The 17199-nt window shown below is 45.5% G+C and overlaps 1 protein-coding gene across 1 annotated transcript in view; it reads right to left on the bottom strand.

Moving 5' to 3' along the window:
• The window catches only part of LOC147730880 (bone morphogenetic protein 8A-like), a 320574-nt gene that overhangs the window by 109736 nt on the left and 193639 nt on the right, over positions 1-17199 (bottom strand). The window contains exon 2 of the mRNA XM_086955748.1: positions 1703-1895. Within this exon, the coding sequence (XP_086811874.1) occupies positions 1703-1895 (193 nt within the window). The remainder of the gene's footprint in view (positions 1-1702; positions 1896-17199) is intronic.

The raw sequence follows: 17199 nt of genomic DNA, 5'->3' as shown, positions 1-17199 counted from the left end.
TGCATTTCAGGGCAAGATTGGGGGTATTCACCGGAGTGGGACCATACCAGGGGTCACTCTCCCATCTGCAGTTATGACAGCCGAAAGGGCCCATGGTATTATGTGGTCCCATTCGTGCACATAGGGCAGACTTACTTACCCTTGTGCAATTAAGATTCCTAAGCTCACTACTAGAGTACGATATAATACCGCACCCCTCTCCTGGGATATCGCTAGTCAATTGGACAGGGGTTGTGGCCCCTGGTCCCGGCCCGTCGCGGATGGGCGCAGACGGGCTTAACTCAGGCGCAACTTAGGCGCGCTTCCGGCGTGCCCGCTGCGCTAGTCTGCTGCGCTTCCTATGTGAGGGGACCATTTTATGCCTCTAAGGGCAAGAGGGGCCGAGCACTGCACCGCTCACCTACTCCTCACCCAAGAAGGTGGCTGCAATGTGTCACGAGCCCAGGCAGCGCCTAATCGGCTGCGGTGGGGCTGGGGGGCAAAGACCGACTACGAGGTCGAAATGAGGCAGGTCAGTGCTGGGGGAAATTAATTACCGCAGTAAACGTTTTTTAAAATTGCACAGTTTAAAAAATCGAACAAGTAAATAAAGTGCAAGTAAATTTTTAAAATGAAATAATCAGGCTATGCGCACACACCAGTCCCGGCTTCCGCCTCAGGACTCACACACAGACATGAATGAAAAGGGCTTCAAAGACTTTACTAGCTTCACAATACAGAGGGGAATCAAAAGGGATCATATAATCCTCTGCATTACGTGGCAATGAAAAAGAGCAATTATTCATACATATTCCCAAGAGACTGCACTGGACACAGGGTATCATCTAGGGATTTAAACAAATGTTAGGCGGCACTAAAGCACTAACAATAAAATATTGGATTGTAGAGGCCCCAAATGATGAGGACTGACGGGAGTCTTACTGCAACCTAACAGAGTTTTTAAACCATTGACTGTCAAGAAGACCTACATGTGATACAAAAACAGTTGCATAAAGGATGAGGGACCCCATCAATCTCAATTGGATGATTTGATTGACAATGCAAGAATGCGATCTCCAGGATCAAATACGAAACACTCCCAGTCTCCAGAAATAAAAGGCTACTTGGCCTATACATGTAATCAGTCGCATTGTCATCACTATGTGAAAACCATTGGTTTAGGGTGGTCAAATATATAAAGACATACATACAAAAGTAGCCAACATGTTCTCTGGAACAAATATTATGCTAGCAACCTTGTTAAAAAGGTTTGTAGTATAACTGAGGTGTGTGGGATGCTCTGATTGGGATTCTGTAGAAGGAAAACTTACAATACCACGATAGCGCTTGACAAAGCAGGAAGCTATCTTTAAAAATGTTTGTACCTTTGAAAGAGGGTATTGAATTACAGTCTTGGGATCCGTGGATATTAGTAGATCATTATGTTCTAGCTGGCCATTATTTGCCAGGACCCAATGCAATCAATGCATCGGTTCCACCATGAATATTTTAATCATGGGGTTTGACATAAACATTAGATAATAATCAGGATCATTTACCCATCTTACAATTTTTTTGTAACTTTCTTAAAAATGATTCACCACAAGTACATCTCATGTGCAAATATATAGGCTGTTCCATTGCTGCTGCGGGGTATTTGACTCTGTGAGTCGTGTGTGTTCTGTGTGCAATGCCCGTTCCCCTCACCCTGCATGCCACGTACCTGTTGCTGTGCTCCTTCACAATCTCGTAAATGCTGATATGCAGGCTCTTATTTGCATGTTGGGACACACTTCGCATTTTGTAAATTCTGAATTCTGCAGCAGTCACTGCTTCCCCTGATGGAATTTGTGTCAGGTCAAACTTAAACTCCTTCCAGTACGGCTTCTGGTAGAAGGTGTCCCTGTCATGTTCAACTGTAAGACACAAGACAAGTTATGTGTGAGGAGGGTAGGTTCTGGGAGTGCTAAAATATAATCATTATTGAGCAGACTTAATGAATTTGCAACTACAGCCATAATTGTGATGTCAGTTGGAGTTGCATCTGACGGGCACCGTTTCGGTGAGGGAATTGCCCGACCATTGGTCGGCCGTTCCCAACACCTGATTACCACGGGACCGCACATGGTGCGGTGGCAAACTCCTATTTTTCTATGGGAGTTTGTAAAAATCTCTGCACCTTGTGGCAGGCACCTCATGATACCTGTCATACAGTGCAAAGTTTTTTAGGCTGGGCACCATAGGTGCCCCCCAGGGCCACATGTAGAGGGCCAACGGGGGAGGGGCAAGTGGCTTGCTGACTGCCTATTCATGTCAGAAAGGCCAACACGGAAAGGCTGTCGGAAACCAACATCATAATCCCGACGACTGAAACGTTGTCATTAAGTGATTATGATGCCTTTCCGACTGGCCGACTGGATCCTTGAGCCCGCCGGCACTGCACCGATTCCCAGGCCAGTTTAAACTCTGACCGCGGTCATTATTATATGGCAGTCGGAATTCAAACCTACAATGTCGGTGGGAAAGCCTCCGATCAGCGGTCAGGGATTTTCCAAATGACATTGTAACTAAGCCCTAAGTGTTATAATCAGCCATGACTCCACCAAAATGCACTACCCATCTCCAGAAGCTGATATGAATTGGAAGAAGAATTGGTGGCCATCTTTGAATGGAGCCCCGTCTACAACTCCACTGGTATTTCAATCGTGTTGCTCTTTTCACTATAAATCATCCCCATCTCTTTACCTCTTATCCTTCTCCTTTATTTTATTTCTCCTATCTTTGTTCACCCCCAACTATCCTGCCCATGTTTTCTTCATGATCTCGCTACCCGTCCTTCAGATGCTCTCTTCTTCGCCTCTTTTCAACTCTACCCCCATCTATTTTAAATATCAATCCTATTCCTACACTATACAATTGTATTTTTAGTGCGCTTATTTTGCCACCCCTCTACCACACCCCTTCTAACCTGCTTTTATTTGCTTCTCTTTTTGTATTTCTCTGTACAGAATCTTGTATTATATATCATTATTGTATGTATTTTACTGATTAGGTGGCTCTTACCTTGTATTTATCCTGTAGTTAGCTATCTATCTATTTATCCTGCACCTTATTTCATTTGATGTTTACTCTCTTTAGTCATCTCTCTCACTCCTTAACCTTATTCATATCTTTCTCACACTTAATCTTTATCTCTAATGTTCCCTTTTTGATATGTTTTATAATTGTTGTGTAATCTGTCTGATTTTGTTGTCCCCCTCTATGATGTTCCTTCATGTGGTTCACCCCCATTTCCTATTTTTATTATTTGCTGTTGGCCAAATGTAACCTAGTGCGATATCTATGGGGCATATTACCAACAACTAGCGATAATTTTTGTCTCTAACTTGTTTAGAGACAAAAATTATCGCCGCACATCGGCGATTTTTATCGCAGATAAACCTTGCTATTAACAAGGTTTATCGCAAATGCGATAAAAAACGGCCGAAATGCATGAATATCGCTGAAAAGTCAGCGATATTCATGCATTATCGAGCAAATGCTCTTAGCCATGTTATCCACCTCCCATTGGATAACATGGCTAAGAACTGCTCAGGGCAGGTGTTAGCTTTTGGAGATATTCCCGCTTAGCGCGAATATCTCCAAAAGTTGGTAATAGGAGATAGCGATGTTAGCGACTGTTTTCAGTCTCTAACATCTTGGCACGCCCACTTTGCATCTCATTAGTGATAAATATCACTGACATGCAAAGTGGGGCCCAAGATGGTCGCTATCTCCTACTAGCTGTCGCTAACTGGTGTTAGCGACAGCTTGGTAATAGGGAGATAATTTTATCTCCGCTTTCTTGGCTTTTAAAGCCAAAAAAGAGGAGATAAACCCCCTTAATAATATGCCCCTATGCATCTTGCACCGTACTTCTCTGGTGTGTGTTCTCCTTAGCTGACTCTCATCCTTCCCACTATTAGTTTACTTCACATCTTTCTCATTCTTAGCATTAATCCCTCAATGTACATTTGGACGTGTTCTACTATTGTTGTTCATTTTATACAACTATGCTGTCTAATGCTGCTTACTGTATTTGATTTTGTTGCCCCCCCATAGGATGTTCTTCTATTTTGTTCTCCCCCATTTCTTTGCTGTAATTTTGCTTTGGGCTAAATGTATCTCTGCCATAATTCAGCCTTTCTATATTCCGGTTCTGATTAATCCTATGATTTAATCTGTTTACTCCTTCTCTCCATCCTTACTCTCCTAATCATGTCTCTCCTCTCTCTTTCCCCCTCTCCCTCAGTATCACCTATCTCGAAACTTGGCCCCAACTCTTGGTCTATCCTCTACCCCGCCAATCTCCAAGCCGCATCCTCCCTCTATTTATGTCTCTCCCTCCCTCCTCTCTCAATGTTTTGAGACTGAACTATTTTGTCTGATGCCCGATGGAGCTACTTGGTTTAGCTATAGGGGAGATGGGCCTTGGATTCCCTCCTTGGTTGTCACCTACCCAGTCGGTCTTTAGACAGACTTCTTTTCGTCTCTCCTTATTGTCTCTTCCCTAGCTCCTATCCTCTCTCCCCTGAATATCTCCCCTTGCCTGCTACTCTGCCTACCCCCTGTCCTTTGTGACCTTTGACTAAGCACTCCTTCTCCCCTTGTTGGGGAAAGATCCAATATTTATACTCTGGAGTCTCAGCGAACCCGCTGAGTGAGTCCACTGCACCAAGGGAGCCACTCACAGTTGAGGTATGGTATGGCACCCCTTCCCAAAGCACTCCCTCTCCCCTTTTTGGGGAAGGATCCAGTATGTAGGCCTTGGAGTCTCAGAGACCTCTCTGAGAGAGTCCACTGCGTAAAGGGAGCCTCTCGCAATATAGATAGGGAAGGGATACCGCTTCCCCTGGGATTACAGCTTACTGGACTTTGGACGTTGCCTTGACTCGTCTACCGGTTTGTGTCCCCGTCAACCTTCCCCTCATGCTGTGTCTCTCACCCTCCCCTCCTCTTTACCACCTTCATTATCTGTCTAGTTCCCCCTACTCCAACCCCCCTGAATCTCTCACCTTGCCATCTTTTCCCCTTACGTATTAGTGCTTATTGTTTATCTCGACCTTACAAGTAACTATGTTGCCATGCTCTAAGAACTGTGTAACCTTTGTAACGATGTAACCTGTAACTATGATCTGATGCTCATGTAAAGTGCTCTGATACCTCCGGGTCTAGCCAGCGCTATATAAAACTTTTAAAATAAAATAAATAAATAAAATAAGAAGCATACCATGTTTTGCTATGAATGTGGATTTCTGGATACCGTATTAGGAAATGTTTGGATTTGACAGAGGTCTGGGATGAGGCAAACACAGGATAGGGATCACACTGTAAGAACAAAGAAACAGCTAGAGATGAAGCTCAGTTTATAGTTTTAAAGCATGCATGAGTATGGATGTTGCATAAAAGTTGCCTTTAATTTCGAATCTTTTTTTTATTTTAATTTTACAGAGTTTTATATAGCGCAAACTTGACCAGAATCGGGTATAAGAGCGCTTTACATAGCACCAGTTGCATTAATTGAGGACACATTCTTTTTTTTTATAGGCACAGGGAGGTTAAGTAATTTGCCCAGAAACACAGGATGTTCAGCGTCATTGCCGAGACTCGAACTCAGTTGATCAGATTCGAGGTCGACGGCCATAGCCGTTAGGCCAACTGCTCTCCCCAATCTGAATCTGTTTTCAGTTGCTCCAGGAAAAGGGAAGAACCCCTGACCCATTTATTTTAGAAAGTTTATAAGAGTTATCCTGAGCAACAGGTAATATCATGTGAAATTACTTAGTAAATTCGATTCTAGGTTGTAGAATCTTCCAGAATTTGTTGTACAAATGTGATGCTGTTTAGTGTTTTTATACATATTTAATTGAGTATGTGATAATGGAGACCTACTTCTCAACAGGTCAGCCAACACGTGTTTCACCCCATGTGGCCCACAAACCGGGGGTAGAAGATAAAAACGCTCTTAATATGGTATGGCTGTGTCTTTGGTCCTTATCCATAGGAAATGGGTAATGTGAGTAGGCATGGAAGTCCTTTACTGTGGCTGATATCTATCAATTTCTGCCTTTTTATTGATTTCTTTGAATGTCTTCAGAATCAATGATCTATGATATGCTGTAGCAGTGTACTATAGCATGTTGTAAGTACCTACACTTCACTAGTGTCTTCTGAATCTATGTATGTTGTTACTATCTATGCACCCCTTCATGAAATTAGCATCAATGGATGTCATAAGTATGCATGTATCTGGAGGTCTTTAGCATATATGCATTACTATGTGTCATCAGTACCCATGATCACCAAATTTCCATATTCTTGCAGCATATCCTGGTCTCCCTTCCTGGAACTGCCACCACTTGACTTGTGTAGGGTATTCGCTTGTGCATATATTAGTGCATTGGGTAAGTATCGTTGTGCACACACATTTAAATCATCTACCTCAGGGAAGGTTTACATTATCAATTAGGATACAAGGCCATTTGTTTTCTTTACAAACAAGAAAGAAAACTTCATACAAATGAAAGTAAATCTGACTTTTAGGACGTTTGGTATGTTTTCACAGTAGCAAGTACACAGCACCCTCGCCTAACAAAAGAAATCTTACCACTGCCTAAGTTGAGATCGAAGACCAAAGAGGAAAGGGTGTGGGGCATATTCTCAAGGGCTATTGCTGAGTTAACGGCACTTTATCGCAGCCAAAGTAGCGATAAATTTATCACCCCATTCACAAGATGGTGCTAACAACCCATAGCAACAGTTTACCTGCGATAGCAGCCGCAAAAAACATTGCCACAGATGACCTCCGCAACTATCGCTAATGAGATGCAGAGTAGGCGTTCCCCAGGAAAAAGCTGCGACAACACCACTCCGCAACATTCTCAACGACCAGCCAGATCAGCGATAAGATCCCAAAATAGGCGCTAAGGCGTGTTAGCAGTAGGAAACCAACACCTGCTCTGACCCGGTGTAAAGTCGGACCATAACCTGTAACACAAAAGGGAGGCCAGCCCAGCCCACACCTGAAGAACAACAGATGCCATGGAGCCACTGAACATGTGGGCCGGACACCCAAGAGGGCCACAACACCCACTGCCACCACGACTCCCGGACCAACACAGAGGCAGCCCAGACAAAGACAGAGACCCTCCGAAAACGCACCAACCTCACAGACCCAACACCAGAGAATGTCATTCGCATGAGTCGGAGGAGTCATACAGCCAGCCCAATCCATGCCCCTCACAACGGTCATGGATGACACCATCAACTTGGTACACCATTATCTATACTTCCCACACACTGCGCAGGAACAGCCGGAGACCAAGCAAGGCATCTACGCCACAGCTGGCTTCTCGCAGGCGTCGGGGGCAATTGACTGCACACATGTCCTACTAGTGGCCCCTGGCAACACTGCACACAATAAGCACAACAGCGAGGTATCCCACCAATGTGCAGGCAATATTGGACCACCAAGGAATCCCCACCAACGTCGCCGCCAACACCCCAAACAGTGTGCATGATTCCTACACCTTCTGTCAGTCCATCATCAACCTGCACTGCCAGGATGGCACCCACAGAAAGGCACTGTTCGTTGGCCAATACCAAATGAACACAGCACAAACCTCAACTCCACAATCATGCAACTCACAACTCTGGGGATGCACACGTCACAAGCTCACATACAACATGCACACCCACCAGACATGACAGCACAACTTACTATGGGAACCTGGGCCAGCCATGTACATTAGCCATCAACGGCATGCCACCTCAGCCACACAATAGCAGGATGTGGGAAGAGGTGGGGACCAGACATGTGTGAAGGAGGCAAGTGACGTTGAATATGAATGTACACAATACCAAGTGTGGCGTGGTTGTGCTGGACAGACTGCAGTATGCAGACCACACATATCTATGTTGACAGACCCCGCTGGTGTATGGAGTGCAGTGGAATGTGGACGCAACCATGTCACCTCAGCCAGTGGGGGAGGTCAACGAAAAGTACCTTGTTACGTTCCCCCCGTAAGCGTGAGTGGAGTGTGCTGGCCCAGCGTACGCCAGCCCAGTGTAGGGTTGTGAATAAAAGGCACATTACTCTGGCGTGATCCTCTTCCGGAATGTCCAACGTCTCTGCCAAGGCAGCGCCACGAGACCGACGCCATCGCCTTGAGCGGAGTTGCCAGTGACCCTGTGCGACCTGGTGCACCCGGGACGCTGGTCCCCGAACCAGTCCTGCCCACCCCTGCGCACCCAGGCCTCAATGCCTACCTGCCGACACATAGGTAGAGTGCTAATGAAGGAGACGTCGTTTAACTCGGTCCACGCTCTGAGTTGCGCGCAGACGTCTGCCCTGAGCGCCCGCATCTACTGATCGTCTCAAAAGGGACAACAAAATGAAACTAGTTCCCCACATCACGTAGAGACATCAAAGCGTTCGTAGATATGTGTGTGATTTATTTTCAGCATCAGGTAAATAAAGTCAGGCTTGTATTGAAAAAGCCTTTGGGTCCTGATGAGAACTCCTCAGCAAGTAGGAGTTCGAAATGCGTAGACCATTTTTCTTGTTGAGCCATAAAAACATTAAATATATAGAAAAAAGCTCCAATTTGATGAAAAACAGACAAATTGTTGTACAATTGGTTGCTATGGTTGTTGTAAATCTGGCAAAAAACAAATCAGAAGTGAATCGTAAATAGATATTCGGTGCTGTGAATGTAAGAGTGATGTGTGTGAATGTTTGACAAGAGTTAGTGATAGTTTGTATGGAATGATCTATAATATGTGAGTTGATGGTTTTATCAAATGTAAGATTTTTATTTGTAAATTAGATGCTAAAAATGAAAACTTGGTGAAATTAAATAAATGAATGTTTTGAGATGTACAAATAAAACAAAAAGATTGATTCAGACTGAATTATGAGTCTTGGACCCATGTTGAGTTGAATTCCAATATGGTTTTGAATATAGATGAATCTGAGGGAACAGTAGTGGCAGTTGTTTAGTTTAATATTGGTCAGTGGCTTGGCCTTACTGGTGGGAGCACAAACCCAGTGGTGTTATTTGTTATCTGCGGACACCGGCATGTGTCGAAGAGGGCCCACCACGTGCCGGTGCAATCTCCAAGCCCGAGGGCTGCGACCTTGGCAGCCTCCTTCGACCATCACGGCCTCCGCGAGAAAGGTCCGCAGTACTCCTTTCAAGTTGACGTACTCCACCGGCAGACACAGCGGACAAGTAGGTCACACATTTGGAACTGAGTCTTGATTACACCATGGCAGAGTACATTCATAACAGATGAGTTCATGTCACCATCTATGTGGTGACACCAAGTCTGTGCATAGCATCACAACCACACGTGCATGTGGGCCCACTCGGACTACTGCCCCCAGCCTACGCTGCGCACGAGTAGGTCCCACATTTGGAACTGAGTCTTGATATCCTGATGGGCGAGTTCATATGTACATGGAACGTTTGATGTCACTATACTCCCTTCGATGTGGTGCCATCAGGCCTTAGTAGTACATCACAACCACAAGATTCTGTGGGCCCACGCGGACTACTGCTCTCGGCCTAGGCTGCGCTCTAGTAGGTCACAGAATTGGAACTGAACATTGATTATGCGAAGGCAGATTGCATATCATTGCACGCAAGGAGAGGTATAACAGGATGACGCGTTGCATCTTAGCGGAAAAAAATGATCATCATTACGTAGCTGATCAAACACTACCGACAACTGCCCTGGTGTAACTAACTCTGTGCATTGCGAGCCAATGACACATGGCTGTGGGCCACTGCTGACCACTGCCTCCGGCCTACACTGCGGTCCAGTACGTCACAGAGTCTAGATTTAGCAATGGCGGAGTTCATATCAGTGTACCGGCATCATCACAGACTGCATTCCCTCTCAGCCCCGGAGCCACTAAGTCTGTTCCCCGACATTCATGGACACTCACTGGTCATACATTGGTGGGGTCTGAGTCTATGGACCAGGGGGTAGTTTTCATCTTAAGTAGCTGATCCCGAATTGGTTCTGGCAACGAGGCTGTCACTTTCCACTCCACCATTTGCTGCTTCCGGATAACATCAGACCACGCGCAAAATGCCCTGGAGGACACCTTCCACTATCCCCCGCAACCCTCCGCAACATTCACCTTCAACATCGATGAGGACCCGCCCAGTCCACGGTGCCCTACCTCAGTGCACCGCAAGTCACTGTCCCGTGGCAGGGTGCCTGTTCCGGCCGCTGTGCATCCAGGGCCACTAACTCTGTGCTAGTCAGGTCCGGGACCCCTTCTTCAGAGATATTGGATGGCCCCTGAGGCAATGGCCTTGGGGTCATCAACGCCATGTGTCTGTGGCCCTGCGCTGTCCGGTGCCTCCAGCCTCAACTGTGGCCCACCAGGGCTCACACATCAAATCGAGCCCTGACCAACCGGGATGTGGCATCAGCGCAGGAGGCACACCCCACTACCACCAGGACCAATTCTAACACATGTCGTGGATGCGATCTTCTGCCTGATCCCCTGCTCAGCACTCCAGGTGCCACTAAATCAATGCACCACAAATCGTCCATAACTGTTTCGGTTATGTGCTGCTCAGAGCTCACGCAGCAATGTCACCTCAGGCAGTGCGAGAGACCTGCGACGGTGATTATGGAGATGATTCAGGTGTGACACCCCCCACTGCATCTGCATCAGGAATGTCCAGATGGGACACAATCCTAAACATTCTCTTCACATGGGCGCGCTCAGCTCTAGTGCCCCAACCTCAGTGCACTGAAACTCACGGACACTTCAGTTTGTATGTTGGGTGACCTCTGTACTTGCTCCGGCTCCCTCCATGTTGCTCAGCAGTTGACTCGGTTATGCAGGTGTTTCCATTTTCCGTTGCACTGGTGTCCACTGTTAAAGTTGTGGCCAGCACCAAGCGCTCCGTGCGGGCTGCCTTACCTCACCCCACACACATCCAGCACAGGCGTCACTGTACATGTGGCCCTGACAATAAAGAGGCCGGGTGCATGTGCCCGTAGCCAGTCCCACAAACTATATAAGTGTGTCCCTGTGGTCTTGTTGTATGCATGAGGGCCCTGGGCCCTGCAACATTACATTGAGCTGTGTATAGTGGGCGCAGACATGTCACCGCAGCCAGCGAGTTGGAGCTTGGACATGTAGCTTTGTTGTCACCCACTCAATTCATAAGGGGAGTGGCCTGGGCCGTCGAACGCAGAGCCATCGTGGGTGTGTGACTGCTATTCGCTTGCCCCTGGGCATGGTTCTGTACTGTGAATGTGCATCTGCTTGTGTCTCTATGGCAGTCTCCTTTGTGGGGTGGAAGTGATCCCTGATGGATAATACACACCCACGTATGTGATCTAGGTCACCTTCCATGGGTTTGGACCCCACCCGCACCTGTTGGGCCACCTCCTTTTGGCGTTCTGACACCTGGCATTGAGGTGCCATGTGTGGGTGAAGTGTTGTGAGCCAGCTGTGCTTGCGGGTGCTTCCTGCTGTGTGGTCTGTTGCAGGGTCTGTGTTCTCCTCTAAGTAGCTTGGCTGCCCGGGTCCCGTTGGTGGTTTGCGTGGGATGTCCATGGGCTGTTGTAGGGTGTCGGAGAGTCGAAGTTGTGGTGGTCCTCTCCGACACCACAGGTGTGTGGTATTCTGTGCTCTGCTTGAGGTGTTATGTGCCCAACTGCAATGTGAAGGGGAGATGCATGTTGGCATTGTGTTGACATGTATGTTGGCGCATTGTTCTTGTTTACATGCAGACTGTATGACAATGTACATTGTGACTGTTTGGATTGTGCAGGATTTGGATGCGGGACCGTGTACATTTGGACTACATGACGGATGTGAGGTTGTACGCGTACATTCCAATCTCACAGTTTCCTGCTCTGTTGGATGTAGTTGGCCTGTTTCTGCACGTGTAAGGAGCCAGTTGTGTCCTCTGTTCTGCAGTGTTGGGGTTGCCCCCTGTCCCCTCAGTCCCTGGTCGTTACTCACCCTGTTGATGTTGTATCAGGTCCTCTCGGGCAGTGTCCGTACTCCCTACTCCTTGCACCGTCTCCCCACTGATGACTATGGCCTCTGTTTCCTCCAGCTCCTCCTGTCGCTGTTGCAGCCTTCCTGTTGGCAGCGGGTTTGCGCCTGGTTTAGGTTGTCACATCATTCCAGCACCTCTTGGCCTCCTTGATTGACCTCCTCGACACTCTGACTGCATTCACTGTAGTCTAATTGTGGGTCAGTTGATGGTAGTGTTCTGTCACCTCCGTGACGCTGATCCGGTTTTCCTGTAGACTGCACCCAGTCTTCCTCTCTCGCTTCATCCTGGCCTTCCTGGCCTTCCCCGACCCTGTTGTTCCTTGCTGGTGGTCTGTGGGGTTTGCGTCGGCCTCTGCGCTAGGACAGGGTGCATCCATGTTGCTACGCACTTTAGATTGTTTCTGGTGTGTTGTATTTGTAGCTTTTATAGTGCATTTTCCCGCCAGATGCGTGGGATTTGCACGCCTATAACTGGTATTCGCTGCTTTTTGTACCGCGATTGGCCTCATCGCAGGATTTTTTTAGTTTCGCATTTTTGCGGCGTGGTGTTGATTTTTACGCTGACATTTGACGCGTTATCAAGAGGCTATCGCATGGTACCACTGTGTTGAGAATGCTTGGTTAACACAGAGTAATTTTACCAAGATAGACTGCGATGTTGGAAGTTGTGTTAAGTAACTTTTGCAATGATTATCACACGTTCTTGTGAACATGCCCATGTATTTTTTTAGAGATTTCACACCATTTCAGATGATTGCTTGCTCACTCACGAGCTGAATGTAAGGAATTCCCAAAAGATACTATCTGAATGCGAGAGGGATATTGCCTGAACGATAAAGCACAACACCTAGGAGGCCCGAACGATACCTTCTGAATGCCAGAAAGTTATATCTTGACCACTGGAGATGTACAGCTGAATATGAGAGAGATTCCAACTGAATACTGCCTAAAAGCTAGGTAGATGCCACCTGATTGTGAGGAAGATGGATCCCCAAGGCTACAGTATAAAGACTCATTTGCACACACAGTCGTTCTACTGCACATGTGCTACCCACCCGCTTCTCATGCACTCGACATACGCAGAGGATGTTAGTGCACGGCTCCGGGAATTCACATTGCAGCGATGTTTTTAACAATAGGCGCTTGTAAGCCACACTATAAGCGGTACAGGTACAATGAAAATCTGATCACACCGTGACTCACAAAACACGAGATGCTGCCACCACTGCTTTACGTACTATACACAGGACAGGATCAGTGTCACCACCGGACAGGTTCAGACCCTCGTATATGCTGGGCAGACCCATGGCACTACGCTCACTTTGGCGTGTCACTAGGGCTAAAATAAAGGTCTTGATATCAGATACACGTGCAGTTGGGAACTAAGGGCAGGGGAACTGCTCATCTGCTGGTAAGATGAAAAAGAAGGAAGAGAAGAAGAATGATTTTGTGTTTTTACTATGTAAATGTGTCCATATTTTTCAGGATAGTATTTCATGTTTTGCATTTTAAACAGGTTTAATTTATTTACATTAATTTAAGTAAGAGGCTGTGCACTTTCATTGTTAGGCGTTAATAACCGAGCTGTGAACCTGTATTGAAATACTTCACCTTTACATGTTTTGTTTGTAATTATTTTTAAATATTTGAACAACTTAGACAAGCCTGGGCAGACAGGATGTACCATTCACCAAACACGTTCTGGCAATATTTTTTCACTGAAAGATCGAGGGAAGGCAATTTGAAAACTATTTATATTATTGCGTGGTATGCAATTTAAAGAAAACGGATATACACTTGTTAGTGTTTCTTTTTGTTCAAACTTTGTTTTGATGTAAATTTGTGTACAATATAATAAATTCACACACCTTATTGTTAGTTGATTCGTGGTCATGTGTAGCTTGATATCGTTTGCTCCCCAGCACTATGTAAGTATCTATTGCTGGAAAGTTAGGGTTACTGACTAGGTGGGTAGTAGCAGTGCAGGGCTATTGGGGTTATCCCTCTTATTCCCTTAAATCCGGTTGTATTATTTGCAGAATGAATGCCTGTATGTACCTTTTACTTCCTACATTTATCATTATCCTATATCTGCTCGTTTTTCTGTATGCCTTTCCACTTTGTCCATGTGTGGGTATGTTTTTGACTTCCTTTCAGTGGTAATCATTTTCTTGCTTTTAGATTTGAGAGTTTACATAATCAGACTTAATCCACCATCGGTAAGAAGGAAGGCTGCTCTTAGCACAACACGCAGTACATCATCTTTCCCACAGCATTTACCGTATTTTCTGGCGTATAAGACGACCCGGCGTATAAGACGATCCCCTACTTTTCTTGATAAAATGTAGGTTTAGTGCTGTACTCGCCGTATAAGACTACCCCCACTTCCAACGCAGTCCTGCATAGCCATTTGGAGAATTGTGCATAAGATTTGCACCCAAAGCATTCTTTCTGATATTTGGTTTACGGTACTTGATATCCTTTCTTTGGCATTTCATCCAAAATCAATTCAAAATGTAATGTGAATGCTGTCATATTGGATCATAGAATGTCCTCACCAGATGTGCCCCCCACTTCCCTGTGTTGTACATTGCCATTATCCACATTAGTATTGTTAGATTACCGGTACCGTAACTGTAATTTATTTCCCTCTTTCAGATCCGCTTTCAGTGGGTTTGCTTTTGATACTTTCACAGTGCCCCCATCGCCTACGTAACGTTAGTTCTCGTGTTTCAGTGCCCTCCATTTATTGCAGTATTATACCGTACCTCTACTTGCACACATGTCACTTTTTCCTCCTGCAATGCACCATTTCCTATTGAGAAGCGGTCTGACATCTTCGGGTGAAGTCCGCGCTATGTAAAAACGCATGAAAACATACTCTCAAATTTCACACCCGGCGTATAAGACGACCCCCGACTTTCCGGAACATTTTAAGGGGGTATAAAAAGTCGTCTTATACGCCGGAAAATACGGTAGTTGGCATAATCCTGATCAAAGAGCGAATCATTGATTGTAAGGAACCCTCATGTGTTGGTAAAAGGAGGAGTGCAAAGGACCAATTCATTCTGTGAGTTGAAAGCCAAAATAAATAAAGACAGAGCAACACTATAACAACACAACTAACAAGCACTGGACAATCGATTTTAAAAGAAACAGCAGTTAAGTCAAAACTCAAAAAATTAACAAGCACTCAAATAAAAAAATTAGACCATCCAAATAAATACAACAAACAACGTCTAGAGGTCAAGTGCAGTTTCTAAAGTGAAAGGTAAATCGACTGATATAAAGAACCATATATACACATATGGATTTAACATAAAGCAAACTAAAAAGTTCAAAAGTATAGGTTCACGGAAAAAAATAAAAATGAAAAGTTTGGAATCGGCTGGTAGCAAACACCGAGGTTAGGCCAGCTAAACAAGCAGGTATGGTGAAAGGCAATGTTAATGGCCCTGGAGAATATTTGCACCCAAGCCAGCAGATTCTGTATGGTGAACTTACTGCATTTGAAGTACCTTTGACTGACTTACTAACTGACCTCTTTTGGTATGCATAAACTGCCTCAAGATGGTTTTTGGACATTAGAATAAATACACCTTTAAAGCATTTTTCAATAGTGTATGTGGACTATGCGTTAAAGTGTTCAAGAAATTTGGACCGTGAGAGGAGAAAACTGTCCTTTTCAGATACAACAAGAAAGTTCAGTTCTCTACTTCTGAGTTTCCCGGCCGGAGGGTAAGGCATCTAATAAAGTTGTCCAGAATGTGGCAGCAAAAGCCGTCTGTAACAAAAAAAAGTATGACTCTGCTAAGAGCTGTCTGAGAGCCTTACCTTGGCTCCCAATGAGGCAAAGAGCTTCTTTCAAAATGTTATGCATTACCCACAGAGTGCTGCACAACACTGGCCTGAACATCCTAAAAAACAGGATAAATTTTTACGTACCGAACCGAAATCTTCGCTCCCAATCCACTGCAAGAGCCGCCACCACCCGAATAAAGAGAGTCAGGATGGGCGGTCGTGCCTTTTCACATCTGGCTGCAAATTTGTGGAATAATCTACCAACAGATTTAAGACTCACTGATTGTTACCTCACTTTCAGGAAAAAACTCAAAACCATATTGTTCCCCAAAGCAGACTAAATCTCCCAGGCACATGTGCTAGTTCACTATACACTTTCAATCTTAGCGCCATGATACCTTTTCAGGATGAATGTTAGCGCTTTAGAAGTACTTTTAACATTAACATTAACATTAAGGATAGATTCCCATCTAATAAAGTTTCTACCTATTTTAAAGACATTATCTCCCTCACTGGGGACCCCTGGCTCATGGCAGCATTTTGGGCCCTCTGAAGCCTGTTGATCTGAGGCTCTGGGATTCCACGGGGCATTCCAGTAATTGAATAGGCATTTATTAACTATCTCACCACAGTAGCCCTGTGATCGCTAAAAAGAATAGGAAGAATGTTTGCTTCATTTATTTAAGTGGTGGGAATAGTTTACCATCAGGTAATCTATCTGGACATTCAAGGAAAGTTTGGAGTCGAAAAGACATCCCACATTTTTAGGTCTCGTCTATTCCATCCCGTAGGGATAGTAGGCGAAATTTATAGTAAGCGTTCCGAAAAGCGTCTACCCAGCTGCAGATCGCGTACAGTTCATGTGAGCCAGGCGCGTGCACAGGAATTCGCTCCCCCTACCCCTCCCACAAAGCAAGACAAGACAAGAACATCAAAGCGACCGCGGCCGCTATGATTCCATTGGCCACCATCCACTTCACGCGCTCCCCAGGTCATAAACAGGACCATCTGCTCGTGAATCGGAATGCTGGCATGGTTGCCCAGCCCCCCTCCCAGCGCTGCCTTTCCTCTGCCATTCTATGGTTTCCAATATGTCTTACTAAAAGTGCACTTTCCCTGCTCCCTAACACAGGCTTCTCCACTATAACCCTCTTTTCGCTAATTTTACTTAGCTCTCATCTTTAACCCAGCCCACAGATACAGACACTCATACACACACACACACCGCCCCCCGCCGTGCAATGCTGAGAACATCACTGACACTTTCACTTTAATTCGGTTCTGTAAACGTAAAATGCGTTCATTGACTTTAACATGTCTAAAAGTATTTTAAGGTAAAT

Source organism: Lissotriton vulgaris, chromosome 2_1 (assembly GCF_964263255.1).
Source record: "Lissotriton vulgaris chromosome 2_1, aLisVul1.2, whole genome shotgun sequence".
NCBI classification, from domain to species: Eukaryota; Metazoa; Chordata; class Amphibia; order Caudata; family Salamandridae; genus Lissotriton; species Lissotriton vulgaris.
The sequence above is the reverse complement of the archived record's forward strand: the minus strand, read 5'-3'. Positions and strand labels throughout refer to the sequence as shown.